This window comes from Oreochromis niloticus, linkage group LG23 (assembly GCF_001858045.2).
Source record: "Oreochromis niloticus isolate F11D_XX linkage group LG23, O_niloticus_UMD_NMBU, whole genome shotgun sequence".
NCBI lineage: Eukaryota > Metazoa > Chordata > Actinopteri > Cichliformes > Cichlidae > Oreochromis > Oreochromis niloticus.
In genome coordinates this window covers 5629936-5651205 of record NC_031986.2, presented here as the reverse complement: position 1 = coordinate 5651205, position 21270 = coordinate 5629936, and the positions used below count along the sequence as shown (strand labels likewise).

General features: G+C 41.2%; 1 protein-coding gene across 1 annotated transcript in view; it reads left to right on the top strand.

The window, feature by feature from the left end:
• Positions 1-2278: 2278 nt before the first annotated feature.
• LOC100701348 (multidrug resistance-associated protein 4) overlaps positions 2279-21270 on the top strand; it is a 33823-nt gene continuing 14831 nt past the window's right edge. The window contains exons 1-15 of the mRNA XM_003440889.5: positions 2279-2602; positions 3911-4021; positions 4522-4642; positions 4897-5121; positions 5232-5321; positions 9654-9817; positions 11746-11871; positions 12672-12921; positions 13033-13140; positions 13255-13344; positions 14788-14979; positions 15539-15633; positions 15864-15950; positions 16730-16826; positions 19190-19408. Coding sequence (XP_003440937.1) covers positions 2529-2602; positions 3911-4021; positions 4522-4642; positions 4897-5121; positions 5232-5321; positions 9654-9817; positions 11746-11871; positions 12672-12921; positions 13033-13140; positions 13255-13344; positions 14788-14979; positions 15539-15633; positions 15864-15950; positions 16730-16826; positions 19190-19408 — 2049 coding nt within the window. The 5' untranslated portion in view covers positions 2279-2528. The remainder of the gene's footprint in view (positions 2603-3910; positions 4022-4521; positions 4643-4896; positions 5122-5231; positions 5322-9653; positions 9818-11745; positions 11872-12671; positions 12922-13032; positions 13141-13254; positions 13345-14787; positions 14980-15538; positions 15634-15863; positions 15951-16729; positions 16827-19189; positions 19409-21270) is intronic.

Genomic DNA, 21270 nt, shown 5'->3' with positions numbered 1-21270 from the left:
ACAAATCGGATCATTTTCTCTTTGAAAAAGCTTCCTGTGCACACGCATGTCTAAACCGACATGTAACCGCCCACTCGCTCTCTTACAAAATCATAAATTCAATTCAATTCAATTCAATTTTATTTATATAGCGCCAAATCACAACAAAAGTCGCCTCAAGGCGCTTTATATTGTACAGTAGATAGCACAATAATAAATACAGAGAAAAACCCAACAATCATATGACCCCCTATGAGCAAGCACTTTGGCGACAGTGGGAAGGAAAAACTCCCTTTTAACAGGAAGAAACCTCCGGCAGAACCAGGCTCAGGGAGGGGCGGGGCCATCTGCTGCGACCGGTTGGGGTGAAAGAAGGAAAACAGGATGAAAGACATGCTGTGGAAGAGAGACAGAGATTAATAACAGATATGATTCGATGCAGAGAGGTCTATTAGCACATAGTGAGTGAGAAAGGTGACTGGAAGGGAAAAACTCAATGCATCATGGGAATCCCCGGCAGCCTACGTCTATTGCAGCATAACTAAGGGAGGATTCAGGGTCACCTGGTCCAGCCCTAACTATATGCTTTAGCAAAAAGGAAAGTTTTAAGCCTAATCTTGAAAGTAGAGATAGTGTCTGTCTCCCGAATCCAAACTGGAAGTTGAAGTTCCAGTGGAAGTTAAATGCGCGTGCACGTCGCATGCCCACGTGTGGTTTTGGGACAACTTTGGCCCAGCCAGCCTCAGAACCACAAATCTAAGCTGCGTTCAAGTCCCAGTGAAAAGCTGGGACATCTATGCTTCCGCTGTTTCATCTCCAGGGTTTATCTAACCCGATGAGAGCAGAAACTAACATTAATGTTAGCCTGCTCAAAGTATCATTCCACATCATGTGGATTATACATATATATATATATATGTATAATGTATTCAAAGCATAAAGAGATTAGTTAGCATATTCAGAGGATTATCCACAGTGATGTACAAGCATAGTGTTCTCCCAGCTGCAGCTGAGCACTGACTGACTTTTCCCAGCAGATGAACATCCAGTATGTAGCGGCAGCTTATTTAAAGAATAAAATAATATTTGTGTTTTCTAGTGGAGGAGAGATGAACCCATCTGCTTATTAGAAAAAAAAACAACAAAAAACACGCAGGCATACAGTGGAAATCCAGATGTCTCCGTTTTCCACTGGGCCTTGAACGTAGCTTAGATCTTTGGATTTGTGCGAAGCAGCCGCCTGACATTCGTCTCAGAACCTCTCCCGGGCATGTGACGCAATCTGTGGGTATCAGACGATTCGTGTGCATACGTTTAAGGTTTTGTAAGGGACCAGGAGGGACGTTACGTGTGCATACAGGAAGCTTTGTCAAAGAGAAAATGATGAACTTAAAAGGTTGTGCGCAAATGATCGCAATGTGTTCAGGTGCATGTCTGTGTGTGGACTGGAGCGCTCATTTGTTAACCCTCAAAAGTTACACACAAATCACGGTGTACACTTAGTTCAGGCTTGTGGATCATATCACATACGTTTGTAACACTTTTGGCAAATTTCTCTCCATGTCTTTGAGCTAAAATTGGATATTGTTATAAGGTATTTAAATTCTTGGCTCTGATTTAAGGAGAAACAAAATCCTGAACCTCATTTTTACTAAATGAGATCTGACAGTCCAGAAATGCTGTGTGATCACAACAGAGGTTATGGCTTCAGTTTAGGTGTCTAAGTGAGAGATGTGCAGTGCTGGTGTCTCATCAAGATGCAAAACATAAGTAACATGTTAGTGCTTTGGTCTGGGGACAGAATCTCTGTAGTCTGCTAAACTCAGGAGCAGGCAACAGCAACCCTGATGTGACGTCCTATTGTATAATGCCACTATGCATCCCGGTGAGACTCTCTGCACTATTTGCACTTCTACATTTTTGCATAAAATGGACAGATAGCGTGAAAACTGAAGTTTGATCTCATTTGGACGAAGTTGTCTTTTGAACTTTGAACACGGCCCAGACTCCAGGTGCTCGCGCTGTCCTCAGACACCAGCTTCTGCACGTGAGGATTAGTAGGGGGAAACACACGTGAAAACCGGGGCCCTCGATATTGCACTTTCATAACTGTTTCTGACTATAGGCGTGGAAAGACATGTTGCTTAAATGGTGCGTTAAAGTGCAACTCGTTCAGATTTGTTTTGTGACGTGAAATTGTCACTGAAAATGCCGTTTAGACGGCGACTTAATAAACACTTGTCCGTGACATTAAATGGCAGTTATTGTATTTCAAACATGTACGCGGTTATTTTCATTGATTTTTTTCTTCAGTGGAGGTTCAGAAAGCTCACTAGGCCCATTTCTACTTTAGTTTAACACTCCACCTCTTGTTGTGCATTTACACCTAGGAACAGGTGGAGACAGTTTAGTGAAAGACTGAACAGCTTCAGCAGTCTTGGCTTTACATGATGCAAGCCAACTATACATTTAGTGATTGAAGTCGTCCCTGAGTGAACACGGTGTACAGATGCGTACAGACAGCAGCCTCAGAGCACCCATCTAATACTATGGAGACTACAAAGGCAGACAGCAGGCGCAATCCTTTGGCCACTGCCAGCTTTTTTTCTAGGGTCTTTTTGTGGTAAGTGCATTAATGAAGATATTGGATACCTCAGCATGTTGTTAGTATAGCAGTCAAAAGAAAGAAGAAGAAAGTTTCTGCAAATTATTCAGCACTGAGTGACAGCGCTTAAAGCGTTCAGTCTGAAATGTGTATAAAAGATATTATAGAGATGAATCGGAATTTAGGAGCGAAGAGGGATTTTTTTTTTAATTATTTTTGTGTACTCGGTAACGACTAGAAGACTCGGGTAACAAGTAACTGAGAAATGAAATAGTTTAGAACTTAAAGGGCCTGCGGATCTTTTGATCTTTTTAAAGTGGGCTTTAAAAAAGCCCGTTATATCTACAGGGAGAGTGTAAGTCACTCGTTCTATAAATGTCAAATGTAAACTGTCCATATTCCATAGGTGAATGAATGTAGGCTTCCCCTTCGCATAGGGGCTTGTACATATTGTACATAACAAATATGTGTCAGTTACATATAGGACATCACGTGATATACCCCCTACGGGCATTCCGATGTACGTCTTGGTCCAGTCCCAATGTGCAAACTGATGCTCTCACAAAGTCTGAGGCACTCAAGTATTTTGAAAAGCTTTCATGTAAATAGAAGTTAAAACACATTCTTTATTGCACATCTAGTTTAATCAGCCATTTCTTTTTATTGGAGAAAACTGAAGAGACTGTTGCAATGAGCTCACGAAGTGACTTCAGTGAACTCTGTAAGGCTTTACAGAGAACCAAACCAGGGCCCTCTCTTGTTTCAGAGACGGCGTTTAACATGTTTAGCAGTCACAGCAAGTTTTCCTATTTGCTTGGAAGATGAAGCCGAGGCCAGGGCAGCTGTTTGCTATCTGCAACTTCACCACTAGCTGTCAGTAAGCCGTACACACTGCTTTTTTAAAGGTTCATATATAGAAGTGGGTGTAGTCATTAGTTTCTCTGGACTGCAGTGTGAAGTCAGCATATGCAGATTGATTCATTCCCACAGCCAGCCTCAAAGACCTGGGGGTTTTTTTCAGCACCAGTTGCTTTCCTGTGCTTATTAGTTATTCATACACTGATCATCATCACTTGCTTATTAATTCAAGAAGCTGGATACCTGTGAATTTACATTGTAATTTCAAATGTTCTTCCGGGAGTATTGATGTGTGAACAGCATTAGCTTTAAGAGATCCTCCAAGTCCATCACTAGAAACACTGTTACTCCAAATAACTCATTAATCACAAGTAGTTCAGACATTCACAGTCAGATATGTCTTTTATAAACCACAGTGATTTATATTTCTCTCTGCCAGATGACAATGTTTTATTTTTTCTGTTTCAGTTGGTTAAACCCCCTGATATGGCTTGGCCAAAAACACAGGCTCGAGAGAAGTGACATGTACAGCGTCCTTCCGGAGGATCGGTCTGAAACCCTGGGAAAGGAGCTGCAGAGGTACTTTAAGAAAAGGCTAATGTGACAAAACCAGAAGTGGTGCTGGTTAAGAAACATGTCTGTTTGTATCAAGTTAATGTTTTATTTTCTTATAGTGTGGATTGCCATTCTGTCAACCTGCCACTGCTTGTAATATCAAGTGCTTTCAAGGGTCTGTTAATTGTGTTACTGACCTGCTGCCAATGAACCTAATTAGCCTCAAAGTCCTCCAGTTGTTTCTTTTTAGTGCCACTTACCTTTGCAGCCTTTTGTTGCCTCGTCCCAACTTCGTGAGATGTGTTGCTGCCATCAAATTTCAATGCAAATGATTTTCATAAAATAGTGAAGCACCTCTGTTTTAACATGTAACAGGTTATCTACCTTCTATTGTGAATAAAATATGGATGAGATTTAAGAATGATTAAATCCTGATTTTATTTATATTTTGCACAGAATTGCAACTTTTTTGGAAATGGGGTTATAATTTCTGGGCTCAACTAATAAACTCATTTGATTTGCAGATGTTGGAACAATGAAGTTAGAAAGGCTTCAAAGGAACTACGGAAGCCGCAGCTCTCCAGGGTTCTTATAAAGTGCTATGGAAAGTCCTATGCATTAGCCGGCCTATTTGAATTTTTTCTGGTATGTTGTGAATATTTACAATTTGGCACCAGTGTTAAAACAATCTTTCATGCACAGGTTGTATTTGAGCTTTTGTGCGGTTTTCTGGCCATATTATTTCAGATGAGCTAAAATAAAAAGCAATACTGTAATTTTACTGTATTATTGTATTACTAGCAGATATTTGAACCAATTTACCACATCGAGTACTAGTAATGGACAGAGTGAAGCTTGTTTGCATATTCCATTATCTATTTATTGTCTTTGTCGTAAAGGAGGCAATCAAAGTGATCCAGCCACTTCTTCTGGGGAAAATAATCCTTTTCTTTGAGAATTATCACCCAGATGATCAGAGAAGTCTTTGCATGGCGTATGTTTACGCTGCTGCAATGTCCATCTCCACATTTGGACTGACTATCCTCCAACATCTCTACTACTATCATGTCCAAAGAAATGGCATGAGGATTAGAGTGGCTATGTGTCACATGATCTACAGGAAGGTCAGTGAAGATTCAGAAAATTTGCACAAGACATGCAGATTTTTGAGCTCACAACTCTCAGAATAATTTTGTAAATTTTTCAAGCAGTTAAGTAAAAATGTTCTCATCAGGCTCTTGGTCTCAGCACTGAATCCATCGGACGAACAACCACCGGTCAAATAGTGAACCTACTTTCAAATGATGTTAATCATTTTGATGAGGTAAGGCAACAGATGATCTAAATTTGTAAGGGTCAAGAACCAACTCGAAACTACATTTGGAGATTTGTAATCGAGAGAACAGAAGGACAGACGGTTAACCTGGATGTACCCTTTTGAAACCTTTTTTCATTAGGTATTTGAGTAGATGAGTATTTGTGGTAAATGCAGTTTTTTGTAGATATTATTTAAAAGTAACTACACTAACTTGCCACAGGAGAATGATAAAGATGAAAAATCTGAACTCTTGACCCTCTGCTGGATGTTATATATAGGGCAGGGAAGAGGTCTGGAAGTGTCAATATAAAACAAATCAATACAAAGTTGTCCAGAGAGATCACATTTATTGTATGACGAAACATTTCTGTCCACTTCCAGGATTACAGCACACCATCTATAGAGCATAAGATCTGGCGAGTCCCTGTTCAGACGCTGGCATCACAAGATGCGAGTTATGTTGAGTTAATAGAAGACCTCACAATAACTTCTAACCAATGAGATTGACTGAGAGCAAACCTTCAACTGATAGCTAGCTATGTCATAAGGACGTATGTAGGCAATTTTTGTATGGGTAGGACAATTGAGTTTACTTTTGTCTAATTCACACACAGGAAGTTGTTTTCAAAAAATATTAGGGAGGCATCTGAATAAAACATCTGTACTTCCACAAATGAAACACGCTCATCCACCCTGGTTAACTCCAGTCAGGCATTAAAAGCAAGTCTCCTCTGTGGCTATTTTGTTAATGCCACAAAGGAATAATTTTTGGCATAGCTTAAAGCCTGACACGATTGATTAACATGTGAGGGTGATTGCAGTCGCACGAGAATCCAGCTGCCTCACAAGTAGGGGTGGGTTTTTATAATCGATTTATCGATTAAAATCGATTCTGGCTTGGATAACGTGAAATCGATTCATTAAAATCCTGAATCGATTTTTTTTAATATAGATATATTTTGCCCGAAATGCCAGAATCTCAGGTTAAACCTCACAAAATTTCAACAACCATCAAACAGACAGTAAATGAGAGCAGGAACACGGATTCTGCACAAAGACGTAAACACACAGCGCGGATCAGAATCAGTGAGATGTCGCCTTTCTCACCTGATGGCACGGACACGGTCGGGGCTGAAAGCCGACAGCTCGCTGATTCTGATCTGTCGGCGGGTCCGCGCTTTGTGTTTATGCCCTTTTTGTGCTGATTCTAAAGCTGTTAGTTTTATCTCTCTCCAAACAATAAAAATAAAACTGACTGAACCAGCAGCAAAAGAAGATCCAAACTACTCTTCACATAAACATTGTCATGAATTTCCTCTGACTTTTGCTGTTTTGCTTCCACCATGATAAAATCACACTTCATGCACAGCTCTCTCTCTCTCTCTCTCTCTCTCTCTCTCTCTGTACTGTTTTCTGCATTATTCGCTTGCTTGTTACGCACAAGTCTACCGTTGTTTACAGCGCTGTCGGCCGCTGTCTTTTTTTCCATTTACATACTTCTGAAAAGAAAACCTAATTTCTGCCGTTCAATACTGAACAAATTTAAACTTTTTAAAATTATGCAAAATGCAAAACGCTTAGTGTCTCTAATAAAACCGCTGTAACGTCAGGTAACGTTCATATGTTGATTAATGGTTTTCTTTCGTTTTTGATGTACTGCAGAATATTTTTATAAAATCCAGGCCAGGAAAACCACCTTTATGTTTTTCTGTGTTTTATCTTCAGCTACTTTGACACAAAAGCATCTGCTGTGATGCTCACACCTTTGATAAAGTCTTGCGTGTGTCAGCTTCCTTTTTATAGATACAAAAATATGTAAATGTACTGATCTGAATTATAATATTTCTGACTGTCAAAATTTCCCTGATTCGAATCGAATCGAATCGAATTGAATCGAATCGTGGATCGAATCGATTCGGGACCTTGTGAATCAGAATTGAATCGATTCTAGAAATCAGTGACGATACCCAGCCCTACTCACAAGCATCTTAAGATAAGATAAGATAAGATGGCCTTTATTAGTCCCACAGGTGGGAAATTTGTTTTGTTACAGCAAAAGTGCAAAGTTATGTAGCAGAAATTAGAAAACACTGGAATGCAATAAAATACAATAAAATAAAATAAAATACTATATACAATAGAATAAAATAGAATAGAATAATATATACAATAGAATAAAATAGAATAGAATAATATATACAATAGAATAAAATAGAAATACAAATACTATATACAACTGAGTAGGAAAATACAAACACAACTTCGTCAGAAGAAGAATTGCACATATAGCAGTCTTATTGCACATGTGTGGGTTTGTGTGTTTGATCAGCTGCAAAAGTCTTTATTGTAGAGTCTGACAGCAGTGGGGAGGAAAGACCTGCGAAATCTCTCCGTCCCACACCGTGGGTGCCGCAGTCTCCCACTGAAGGAGCTGCTCAGTGCTGTCACAGTCTCATGCATGGGGTGGGAGATGTTGTCCAACAGGGATGACAGCTTAGCCACCATTCTCCTGTCACTCACCACCTCCACTGGGTCCAGAGGGCATCCTAGAACAGAGCTGGCCCTTCGGATCAGCCTGTTCAGTCTCTTCCTGTCCCCAGCAGAGATGCTGCCCCCCCAGCAGACCACACCATAAAAGATGGCTGAGGCCACCACAGAGTCATAGAAGGTCTTCAGGAGTGGGCCCTCCACTCCAAACGACCTGAGTCTCCGAAGCAGGTACAGCCTGCTCTGCCCTTTCCTGTAGAGGGCGTCTGAGTTATGAGTCCAGTCCAGTTTGTTGTTCAGATGAACACCAAGGTACCTGTAGCTGTCCACAGCCTCAATGTCCATACCTTGGATGTTCAGTGGTTGCAGTGGAGGATGTTTGTGCCTGCGGAAGTCTACCACCAGCTCCTTGGTTTTACTGGCGTTGATCTGGAGGTAGTTCAGCTGGCACCAGTCCACAAAGTCTTGAGTCAGTCCTCTGTACTCCTTGTCGTCCCCATCAGTGATGAGGCCGACTATTGCAGAGTCATCAGAGAACTTCTGCAGGAAGCACTGGGTGGAGTTGTGGGAGAAGTCTGCAGTGTAGATGGTGAAGAGGAACGGAGCCAGAACCGTTCCCTGTGGGGCCCCCGTACTGCAGACGACCCTGTCCGACACACAGCCCTGAGTCCTCACATACTGTGGTCGGTCGGTGAGGTAGTCCAAAATCCAGGTAGTGAGGTGATGGTCCACTCCAGAGTTCTCCAGCTTGTCCTTCAGAACCGAGGGAAGAATAGTGTTGAAGGCACTGGAGAAATCAAAGAACGTGATTCTCACAGTGCTCCCAGCGGTCTCCAGGTGAGCGAGGGAACGATGTAGGAGGTGAATGATGGCATCATCCGCTCCAATGCCAGGCTGGTAGGCAAACTGAAGTGGGTCCAGTGATGAGCTCACAAGGCGCCGAAGCTGAGCCAGGACCAGCCGCTCCAGGGTCTTCATCAGGTGGGATGTCAGAGCCACCGGCCTGTAGCTGTTGAGGTCCTTGGGGCGTGAAGTCTTTGGCACTGGAACAACACAGGAAGTTTTCCAGAGCTGTGGGACTCTTCCCAGCCTCAGGCTCAGGTTGAAGAGGTGCTCCATCACACCACACAGTTGGTCCGCGCAGGACCTGACGACCCTCGAGCTGATGCCATCTGGACCCGCTGCCTTCTTGGCTTTAATCCTCCTCAGTTCCCTCCGAACCTGGGTGGTTGAGAGAGACAGGCTGGAGCCTTGTGTTGAGTGTGTATTGGATGCTGTTGTTGGGGGTGGGGAGGAGTGAGCAGGGTGAATAGAGGAGGTGTGAAGTGTCTGAGGTGTCAGAGGTGGAACAGCAGCAGTGGGGGTGGGTGAGTCTGCAGCCGATGTTGGAGACTGCCTCATGGCTGAATCAAATCTGTTGAAGAAATGATTCAGTTCATTTGCCCACCTCACATCCCTCCCAGGCAGAGAGTTCTGATGTTTGTGGCCTGAGATGGTTCTGAGGCCTCTCCAGACTTCACCAACATTGTTTTGCTGAAGCTGGTTCTCCATCTTCTGCCTGTAGCTGTCCTTCCCATTCCTTATCAGTCCCCTAAGCTCTCTCTGCACCCTTTTCAACTCCTCTTTGTCTCTGAAGCTGTTCTATCAGCATGTAGTTACCCAACACTTTATTGAGATACCTTAAGTATCCCTTAAATCTTTTGACCATTAGCATATTTCTCCAAATCTTGGGTATCTATGTTTGCTTACATTACAGGCTCTTTATGGTGACTGACAGTTTTATCCAAGTTGTGACGGCCACTTCCAAATGTCACACACTTTTCAAAATGTCATTTATAATGGCCTCTACAGATTACACTCAGACTGCACTACTTGTGGGCGGGACCTCTGCAAGCAATGGTGATCATCATTTTCCTTTGGTATGAGATCGGCCCCTCGTGCCTGGCAGGTGTGGCAACAATTGCAGTTATGATGCCGATACAGACCTGGTTTGGAAAACTCTTCGGCATCTTCAGGTAAAGAATAACTGGAGAAGTACATGGATCTTTCCACCTATAGACCTCTCAACATTCAGCAAGAAACAAGACCCAACTGCAGGACTCACAGGCAAATTGGGCAAATGCAAAACAGACCTTTTTATTAAAGTAGAAGCCCGATGTTTACAAGCTGCAAAATATCCACAAAAAAAAGACTAACCCAGGAAACTCCAAAACCTGAACTGAGACACACAAAGGTAGTTAAACAGGCACACTGCCAGACTTCTTGGATTTTAGACACAAAAGTGCATTGCTGCCCTCCTCTGGTACTTGGTAAAATGAGTTTGACCTCCCTTTTACCAAGTTTACGAAGTACCAGAGGAGGGCAGCAATGCACTTTTGTGTCTAAAATTAAGGGCCACACACAACTTATTTTGATCTTAAGCAGGCTGGACGAGTAGCACTGCGATGTTTCTTTTCTAAATGTTGCTGTAGTAAATGAAATACATTTGTTCGCACAAATTAAATTGTAAGAAATGTTTGAAATTACACAAAATGTTCTGGTAGCTCATTGTCCAGACTAACTATAAATCAGGAAGTGTTTGTTAATTCACAGAAAATTTTCTGTTTCTCTTTTTTTCTTACTGTGGGCACATTATTTTAACTTCCCGTTTCAATTATAGAAAGATTGGCACAGACGACTGAGTCAAAAGATTTCCCCCACTGACATCTCAACTCTCAACTAATTTCCCAAAATGGTTTCTGTATAACTTTTTTTTGGGGGGGGGGCTTTTAGCCTTTTATACTCTATTGCTCTCTCCTCGGTGTTCTACAGCCAGATTCCTGTCTCTTACTGATTTATCAAAACCTCCCTGGTACTTCCACCCTGGTACACTGAGTTCCCTTCTGGTGTTTTTCTTTCCTGGGATACTTTTGTTTCCATTACTCATAATTATTTCTGAAATACTGTGGATGTGTTCCATCATGTGGAAAAATTAATTGAAATTTCCATATCATATCATTCCACATCATTTTCCATATCACAAGCTACTGATATATTTTGAGTTTTTAACCTCAGCATGCTAAGTACACAGCTGATCATCACACCACTGTGACAAAAACTACTTTTTGTTGAGTTTTTGCATTTCATGAAGAACATAGATTTATAAGAGCTCTCTAAAGAGTATGAGCTCTATTAACTGATCAAAGTGTGTTTAAGATTGTCCTATGTTAATTTTTTCTTTGGGTCAGATGAGTAAGTGATGGATGGAGGGAATTTTACTGCAATCATAGAAATCCTAAACCTGGTTGGTTTGCCATTAGATACATTTGATGCATATGAACCCACACATAAACTCCTCTGTAGGACTCCCATTTTTAACTTTAGCTTTTTTTACGTCCACCCAGATAACCAGAGAATGTTAAAACTGATACTGAAGCCCTGCAAATATTTTGCGTTTTAAAATTTCCTCTGCTGGCAAAGATGGAAGCGAGACCGGCACTAATGTAGAAATCAGACAGGAAACCCCAGGGAAACAAGACACAGCTGAAACTAATCAGATGATTACAAAAGAAAGTAAAACTAAAGACAAGACCCAAGAAACAAATGACAACCAAAATAAAACAGGGAATGAATAACTGAAACACTCAATATGGCAAACTAAAAACAACAGGAGGGGAAACAAGGGAACAAGAGCCAACAAGAGTGAATCAAGGGAAATCAAACAATGTAGAACAACCCAACCAACAGAAATAGAAACTTGAACTAAAAAGATTAGAACTAAGAGCTAAACGTTCCCTATAAAACTGAAAACAGTTTAAAACAAGTTCCAAACTCCAAAACCTGAGTCCAAACCCAGGACCATGACAGGACCTCTTTAACAATGGTCAATGACTGTGTCTATTTTCTCATGCACTAATATGTTATTTATAATGTATCATCGTTTTTTGTTGTTGTCTTTTGGCAGGAGCAAAACAGCAGTCCTTACGGACAGCAGAATCCGTATCATGAATGAAGTGGTGTCTGGCATAAGGATAATCAAGATGTATGCCTGGGAGAAACCGTTCTCAGCCCTGGTGACTGAAGTTAGAAAGTAAGGATGAGAATCACAGACAAACTGGTATTGTTTTGACAGGAATCATTTTCTGAACCAGCACAATACTATTGCATATATTATCCTTTTTTTGGTACCCCTCTCCATCATCAACTGATTTAGCCCTCAGCTCTGACAGGCTAACGGGGTATTGTCGTCAAAACACAGGGAGGACGACAATACCAAGTTTGTGAATCTGATAAACTCCAAAATGAGGCGATGTAGGATTTTCAAATTCAGACCATCGATGCATCTACTAGAAATCTCAGATAAGTTCCAATCCTGGTGACCTTAACCCCAAGGTCAGAGGTCAACTTTTCTGAAAATCACTTAGGATTTCCACATTTTTCACATAGATGCAAATGCGACAACTCTTACATAAATCCTCCTTTTGCAACATGTTTGCATTTTATGTTTGCTTGTCTTTTCTTCAATTTGTGAAAAAGTTTATATTAGTACTTTATTTTATGGGGTGTTCTTAATTGGTACTGTTATCCTCCTGCTGAAACTCATATCAAGAGTGACCCCTAAACGCAGTGGGAGGTTGGATCCTGCTGTATTGGATAACCAAGAGTACTTAGACAGAACTTATGCAGGCACAGGGAGAACATGGGAATTCACAAAAAGCTACACTGTGGCTTTTTTTTTCTTTTTCCTTCATAACTTAAAAATTAAATATATAATTACTATCATAGACATATCAAAGTGAAACAGATGTTGCTCAACATCCTGCCAAATTAAAACTTAAAACTTTGCTTCAACTATGTAATCCATCTAAATATGTTCTCTTATGTTTGTAGGAAAGAAATGAGTCGGATATTAAAGAGCTCCTACTTACGAGGACTCAACATGGCTTCCTTCTTTGCCAGCAACAAGCTCATAATCTTTGTTACCTTCACGGTCTACACTCTTTTGGGGAACACCATGACTGCCAGCCAGGTGTTTGTCACCATGTCCCTGTATGGTACAATTAAGGTCACCCTGACCCTGTTCTTTCCTCTGGCCATTGAGAAGTTGTCAGAGACTGTGGTGAGCATTCGCAGGATTAAGGTAATTAATTTCTGTCATAAACTGTAGGAAAAGTTGGCAATCCAGTAGTCATGTCCAAGATAGTCAAGCAATTTCCAAAGCTGTATAAAACCATGTATATCATTTTCCCAGAATTTTCTCCTACTGGAAGAGATTGAGAGAAAAAACATTAGGTTGCCTTTGGCGGAAAAGGGTGAAAACTCTATTGAGATCGAGAAACTGACCTGCTACTGGGATAAGGTAAATAGTATAATGTATTTTGTAGCCGTGTAACATAATGTTGTAGAACAATGACTGTTCCTGCAGACTTTATAGTTTGATGTATTACTTGCTGCCAATTTTGTCTTTGTTTAGAGTTTGGATGCACCATCTCTTCAGAATGTTTCCATCACAGCAAAGTCACATCAACTTCTGACCGTAATCGGACCAGTGGGGGCCGGAAAGGTCAGTAAACTTGTGTAATCTATCTTAGCATCCACCCTAAGATTATAGGAGTCTTCAACCTAACGGTTTATTACCGGATTCTTATACACTGCTCAAAAAATAACCATTTTAATAACATATCAGATCTCAATGGAAAAAAAAATCATCATTACTGATGTGCACTGAGTAATATGTTAGGTGGTGCAACCTGGCAACATTGGATGAACTGAAACATAATGTCCCAGAGGTGTTCTATTGATTTAGGTCAGGCGAGTGTGGGGGCCAGTCAGTGGTATCAGTTCCTTCATCCTTCAAGAACTGCCTGCATACTCTTACCACATAAGGTTGGACATTGCTGTGCACCAGGAAGAATCCAGGACCCACCAGCATATGGTCTGATAAAGTTCAAGGACTTTATCACAATATCAATGTCAGGGTGCCGTTGCCTAGCCTGTAGAGGTTTGTGCATCCCTCTATCAATATGCCAGTGACCCACCACCAACCCAGTCATGCTGAATGATGTTACTCAACATACGTTTTTCCATGACTTCTCCAGACCCTTTCAGTTCTGTCACATGTGCTCGGGATAAGCCTGCTTTCATCTTTGAAAAGCACAGCGCGCAAGTGGAGGACCTACCAATTCTGGTATTCTATGGCAAATGTTAGTTGGGCTCCATGGTGCTGGGTGGTGAGCACAGGGCTTACCAGAGGGCACTGGGCTCTCTGGCGCCATTATTGTCATTTTGTAGGGTTTTGGCAGTGCTCATCCAGTTTCTCTTTGTAAAACGGAGCAGATCCCAGTCCTGATGATGGGTTAAGGGTCTTCTACAGCCTTGTCCAGTTCTCCTAGAACATTTGCTTGTCTCCTGGAATTTCATTTACCGTTTTACCATGTGTCACCCTGTAGGAGATGGACTACCTGCGCAATCTCTGTAGGGTCCAGGTATCGACTAACAACCCCCTCTGCTATTTGACTGATCAGATCAATATCCCCAAAGTTTAACTGACTGAAGTTTAACTGCTATACATTTATTAAAAAACATCCTTTAATTCTTTCTTTTAGCAGTGTACTTGATTTGATTTGTAAAAGAATGGAGGTTTTTTGCTTTGTTTTTTTTAATATTACTGCATAGAGTCCTATGAAATATGTGGCCCATGATTCAGTACCTTGTAGATTCACCTTTAGCAAAAGTAGCTAGACATAATCTGATCTGTATGACTTTATCAGTCAATATTCATTTTATTCAGGTTTAGAGCCATATGTTTAAAACACAGCTCTTTTATGGTTCTGCCAAGGTGTTTCAGTTGTGTTGAGGTCCAGAATTTATGTGGGTTATTGCACCATAGCAACTCGGAAACAAAGTGCCAAACCATTGCAGGGGTCTGCATGTATTTGTCACTGACATATACAAAAAAAATGCAATTTACCCAGCTTACATGCATGACATCCATGTTTTCCTTCAGTCATCCCTACTGAGTGCAATCCTGGGAGAGCTTCCTTATGACACAGGCACACTGAAGATCAAAGGTCAGCTAACCTACGCATCCCAGCAACCGTGGGTGTTCCCTGGAACCATTCGCAGCAACATCCTTTTTGGGAGAGAACTTAACCCCAAGAAATATGAGCGGGTCCTTAGAGTCTGTGCTCTGAAGAAGGTGAGCTAATGTGTTCAATCAAAGCGGAATATTGTGTTCATGACAATGTAGAAATACTACTTGAAAAACTATGACTGAAAAGCTTCTAAAGCCTGAACTACTACTTTGGATTTCATAGACCTGGACTTTACAGAGAAGCAGAGACAGGTCCACAAACTAGGCTTCTTCTAGCCATGATTCTGGGTTTTGTACCCAGCGTTTTCAGCTTTGGACTCTCAGTCTTCAGTTTGATATTTTCTGTTTGACCTTGTTGTAATTTTCTGTTGAATATTATCTTTGCTTAGGTTGTGTTTCCATTCTGATTTTATGTTTTGTATTCATAGTTTCTTTGTTAGTTATTCTCAGGTTTTTCCTTTCCTCTTATGTTTTTAATGCCTAGTCTGCGTTTCGATCATTAATACCTGTCCTGGAATCTGCATCTTTGCTTATAGTACAGGATAGCCTATTTTGCTAATATTCTGAAGAACAAAACCAAACTGCCAATATTTATTAAATGACTAAAATGTTCCCCTGCTTTTGGCATTCACATTTATTTGTGTTACACGTACATTTTGTGCAGGACCTGGAGATGTTCCGAGATGGAGACCTGACACTGATTGGAGACAGAGGAGCCACACTCAGTGGGGGACAGAAAGCTCGTGTAAACCTGGCGAGGTAAGACGACAGTCACAGCAGTTACGTCATTGTTATGCACAGGAGAGAAATCCATTTTTAGTATAATCCTCACCAGATTTGAATTCCTTCTCTGAGTTATTAGGCAGCCTAAAATAGAGGCAGCAATAAGCTACATGTTCGGGCAATTTTTTTAACCCTCCAGGTATGCACACTACTGTTGTTATAGTTGTTCTACTTCACATGCCAAAATCAAAGCCTTTTTTTTTCAGGGCTGTGTATGAGGATGCAGACATCTACCTTCTGGATGACCCTTTAAGTGCTGTGGATGCAGAAGTTGGAAAACATCTTTTCGACAAGTAATGACCGCTCACAATTATCTGTGTCCCAAAGAGATACCCATATGTATCCATACACATTAAGTATAGTATATTCTACATGCTACGTATCTCTGTTTTATAGAAGCTAAGGGAATTATTAATTGTAAGGTTAGATTTAGGTGGCAGAATTTGAGTTTTCAATTCAACACCGGTCATTTCATGGCACTTTATACCGTAAAGTAAAGACCCAACAATACTGTCACTGATAAACTTAGAAGTGGGATTATTATGCTCACATTGAGCCATGATTTTTATTTCAGGACCCCAGTAGAGTTGCTTTGCATGATTGGCAGTTCCAAATAAGCATTATTTAACTGTAACCAGTGCTTTTAAAGCCTCTCAGTTGACACAGAGATAAGGAGAAAAAGCTAAATATAGGAAAGTGATTTGGGACCATAAAGATCTCTTTGAGTACATACTGCTGAGGTATTGCACACAGACCCTTTTCTGCTCTATCACAGCCACAGACTTTGTTCTTTTTTCCCCCTGTAGAAATATATTTTCTGCCACACATCCTATTTCACCTTTTAAATTTTCTCTTACTCAAATTTTACACAAGTCAGCTATAAATGTATCATAGTTCCAATATTGTAATCACTTTAAACAAACACAAACAATGAATCTGGATCTTGAGGACTGAGCTCGCATTACACAGCTGAATTGTGTCATGCAGTATGGACCTATATGAGATTTTTAAAAGGAGAAAAGTTCCTCTTCTGATTTATGAAATATGTACACCTGTCTGTGCTTATGATCAGGTGTATCTGTGGCTTGCTGAAGAACAAGTGTCGTATCCTGGTCACACATCAGCTACAACATCTGAGGGACGTTGACCAGATCCTGGTCCTCAAGGAGGTTTGTACCCCTCTAAAAGAAAATTCCTTGAAAGAAGCCTGCCTTCTGCTTCTTATCCATGCCACTGGAATAAATAAAGCATTCCCACTGCAGAATCCTGCCTAGTTGGTCAGACTTGCCCTGACATGGTGACAATAACCTGATCAGCTGCAACATTAAAACCACAACAACAGCTCTCACCCATTCAGTAATGAACCTGGGCTGTTTATGTCACAGTATGGCTGCAAAGCCGACTGTGAGGAGTGAGGACGTGGACCCAAGTGCAGACATGCAAAGAGACAAAACTTGAGCATAACAAAAATGAGCCGTTTATTAAGGCTGGCAAAATGGTACAAAACAAAAGGCAAAGATGAAACTAAACAATAACCTAAACTGGGTGAACTAAGATTAAAACATGAAAAAACCTTGAACATGGAGACCTGGCATGGATTCATAGAAAAACCTGGAAACATGACATGAACATAGCAGACGAGGAATGAATGAAAACACACAGACTAAATACACACAGGAGGTGATCAGGGGAAGTGGAAACACATGAGGACACAGCTGACACAAATGAACATAACAATATCACAGGGGAAGAGTAAAACTAAACACAATGAACACGGGACACCGGACCTCTTCAAAATAAAACAGGAAACATAATGAGACACAGACATGACAATACAAGCTTGACAACATAAGAAACGCAGACATGAAACACATGAAGGGCGAGGGAGACTTAAAAACAGGGGTGAAGACACAAGGGGAATCTAATAAACAGTGAACTACAACGGCAACTTATGCATAATAGAATTGAACTTAGAGAACCTAATAAACTTAAACATAAACCATAAACATGGTTGGGCCAGAAGATCCAGGATCGTGACAGTTTAGTGGTTTCAGGCACCCGGACATCATTGGTCCTGTGGGTTGCCTGCTGGGGCTTTGGCTTTTTAAAAAAATGTTTGGGGCTGGTTTAGCTGTAAACTGGGCAGCTCTAGTCCATTAGATTGATTTACACTTGTTGAGAACCTGTTGTTTAGATGGTGATATGTGTATATAGGACCACGAATGCCAGGATCCAAGGTTCCTCAGAAGAGCTGTCTTACATTGTAAGGATATAACTGCTACTCATCTTATCTGTCTGTGGTTTTAATGCTGTCGCTTGTATCAGTGTTAGTCATAATCCTATATATGTATATATATGTATAAATGGTTACATTTCAACCATTTCTAAAATCAAAACAAATACAATGCATTTTGACCACAGGTAAAACTATTTTACAAATCTGTGCATCCACACCTAAATGCATTGTGATCACTTATGCACAACTTTTTAAGTTCAATTTAAGAAATCTGATAATCTTCTCTTTCAAAAATCTTTCTGTGCATACACATAACATCACTTTCACTTTCACTCACAACACCATGGTTGTACAGGACTGTGGATCATCCTCTGAAGTGGGTATATGCTAACTAATCCATTTAATGTGAAATAAAACTTTGATGTTAATCTTACTATTCTCTGAAAACAGCAACATTATTGTTAGCTTAATGGCTAATCCTGGACATTTCTGCTGTCAGCTGACATCAGGTCAGACAAACCTTGGCAATGGAACAGTGGACAGTGGAAGCACAGATGTCCCAGTTTTCTGCTGGGACTTGAACACAGCTTAGATTTGTGGATCTGTGTGAAACTAGCTGGGTCTCAAAACCCTATGTGGGCATGCGATGTGACCTGTATGTAATGAATGATTCGTGCATGTGCACTTAAGGTTTTGTAAGTGAGGCAAAGGGTTATGTGTATTTTTAGATATTTGTGTGCACAGGAAGATTTTTTGAAAGAACGTGATCAAATTTCTGAACTTAAACTTAAAGTTGTGCGTAAACAAGCAGCATTTATTTAGGTTTGGATGCACAGATTTGTAAAATGGTTTTCCGTGTGGTTAAGATGTTTCGTATTTGTGTTTGGAGCACACATTTGGAGTTCCAAAGTTTCATTGACCATACAGACCCACCCATAAGATTGACCTCAGTACTCATTCTTCTCGGGTTTTATGAGTTTGATTTCTTTGTTTGGAGAAGTTTCAGTAAACACTTTCCTACATCTTTGTTTTGAAGCCTTTGACGCCTTTGACTTCTACCTGTTCCTGTGTTTCAAAGGGAGATGAGGAGTGTATGCACTGGGTTTTAGGGGGTTATAGAGTCCCAGATTCCAGATTCACTTGGTTAAGTGCAAAGGTTTGTCTTGGGGTTCCAGGGTGGAGCCTACAGGGCTTACAAACAGTGAACAACCCCCTTTCCCCCCATTGGACTATCCATATACCAAAGGAACAGCAGCCTAGATGTCCAGTAACTGATTTCCTTTGTTGCATCTTTAGGGTCAAATCATGGTCCAGGGAACCTACAGTGAGCTGCAGTCCACTGGCCTCGATATGGTGTCCCTGCTGAGAAGTGATGAGGAGCAGGAGCAAATGTCTCAATTTGCTGACCCAGAAAAACTGTCTTTACAAAGTCGGTGGACAAATGATTCTGACAGTTCACACTGTTTCCTCAACTGTCCCCTTCCACCAGAAAGCACCTACACTGACCATCTTCCTGTATGTATATTTACTAAAGAGATTGAACATTGCTATTTTTCCAAAATAGTGTTGTATATACGGTACCATGGTATATAAACAAGTCCATTTATGACTTCTTCTAATACATGACATTTGTAAATATTACCTGATAGCCATTTGGCTAGAAAAGATATGCTAACTTCAGGTAGCTATTGGAGAATTTCACTTACTCTAAGTCAGGGGTGCCCAATCCCAGTGCTCGAGAGCTACCCCACATACCAGACAGGTCTGGCCTGGATTTGGTGTCAAGCCGACACTGCTGGCTGACCTCTGGCATGATAAGTGGTATGTGATCCAGATATGGGCCAAGCCTGGCGTAGAGGTTATGTGATGGCATGCCACATCTGGCCCAATCGTGGTTACAGGTCATAGAAAACAGGTCTGACCCGGATCCATCATCAAGCTGGAACTTCTGACTGACTGGTGTCATGGCAGGGTGTATGTCAACCAGATGTGGGCCAGATCTGACAATGATGGCACTATTTATATTCCTATTTTTCTATTTTAGTTAGAAGACCCAAATGCCATGTTGCAATACTATACTGCTATGGTAGCCAGTGTTTCAAATGCAGGTTTGACAGGTTTATGACTGTACACTTAATCCAAAACCTAGTGAGGTTTTACTCATGTTTATCACTAGGTGGCTGTAGCTCAGGAGGTAGAGCAGGTCACCTACTGATCGGCAGGTTAGAGGTTCGATCCTTGGCTCCTCCAGTCGGCACTGTGAGTGTGAATGTGTATGAATGTAGTTAGGAAGCACTCAGTTTAGAGAAAGTATGTGAGAATGTGGCATGTTGTATAGAGCACTTTGAATGATACGACCGAGCAGAAAAGCGCTACATAATTGTCAGTCCATTCACTGTGTGAACAGAGTTTCGTCATGTTACTTTTGCACTATTATGTTCCGGCACATGTTGTTATTACATGGCTTGATTAAGGTACACATTATGCTGACATCTGGGGCCAGAGCTGAAACTGTTCTGGGCCAGCACAGGAACACCAGTGTGTCTGCAACTGACCCGTGGCTGCACACAACTTACACATGGCCCACATACCGCAAAGAATGACGGCCCTTTGGTGGCCCAGCACAGGACCACCAGTGTGTCTGCAACTGGCCTTGTGCTGGCCCATGTGTGGGCCACCTCTGGCAAACCAGATCTATGTGGGCCACGTGTAAGCACACTGTGTGGGCCAGATCTGGGCCATACCAATTTTGCTATGTGGGACTGTCCTGCAGCTTTTAGATACATCCCTACTCCAACACAGCTGAATCAAATGGTTTGATTACCTCTTCAGCATGCCATCAACTTTGGCAAAGGCCTGATAACAAGCCATTCATTTGATTCTGGTGTGTTGGAACAAGGATGCATCTAAAAGCTGCTGGACAGTAGCTCTTGAGGACTGGGACTGGGCAGCCCTGCTCTAAGTAATTAGTTAATGTGTTAATAAAATCATGAAAATGTATGAAAATTAAAACAACACATAAAATTTAACCCAAAATCAACTATCTCAAATCCCCAACCTCTTAAAAAGAAAAAAAAAGATGAAGAAAAAGCACTTAGCACATCATGGGAAGCCCCCAGCACCCTAGACCTATTGCAGCACTAAAGGAGGCTTGAGGGTCACCTGATCCAGCCCTTACTATATGCTTTATCAAAAAGGAAAGTTTTAAGCCTAATCTTGGTAGTGATGGTGTCTGTCTCCTGAATCCATACTAGAAGCTGGTTCTACGGAGAGGGGCCTGAAAGCTGAAGGCTCTGCCTTCCAAATATTGTAGCAACAACAAGTAAGCCTGCAGTCTGAGAGTGAAGTGCTCTATTGAGCTGATATGGTGCTGTGTG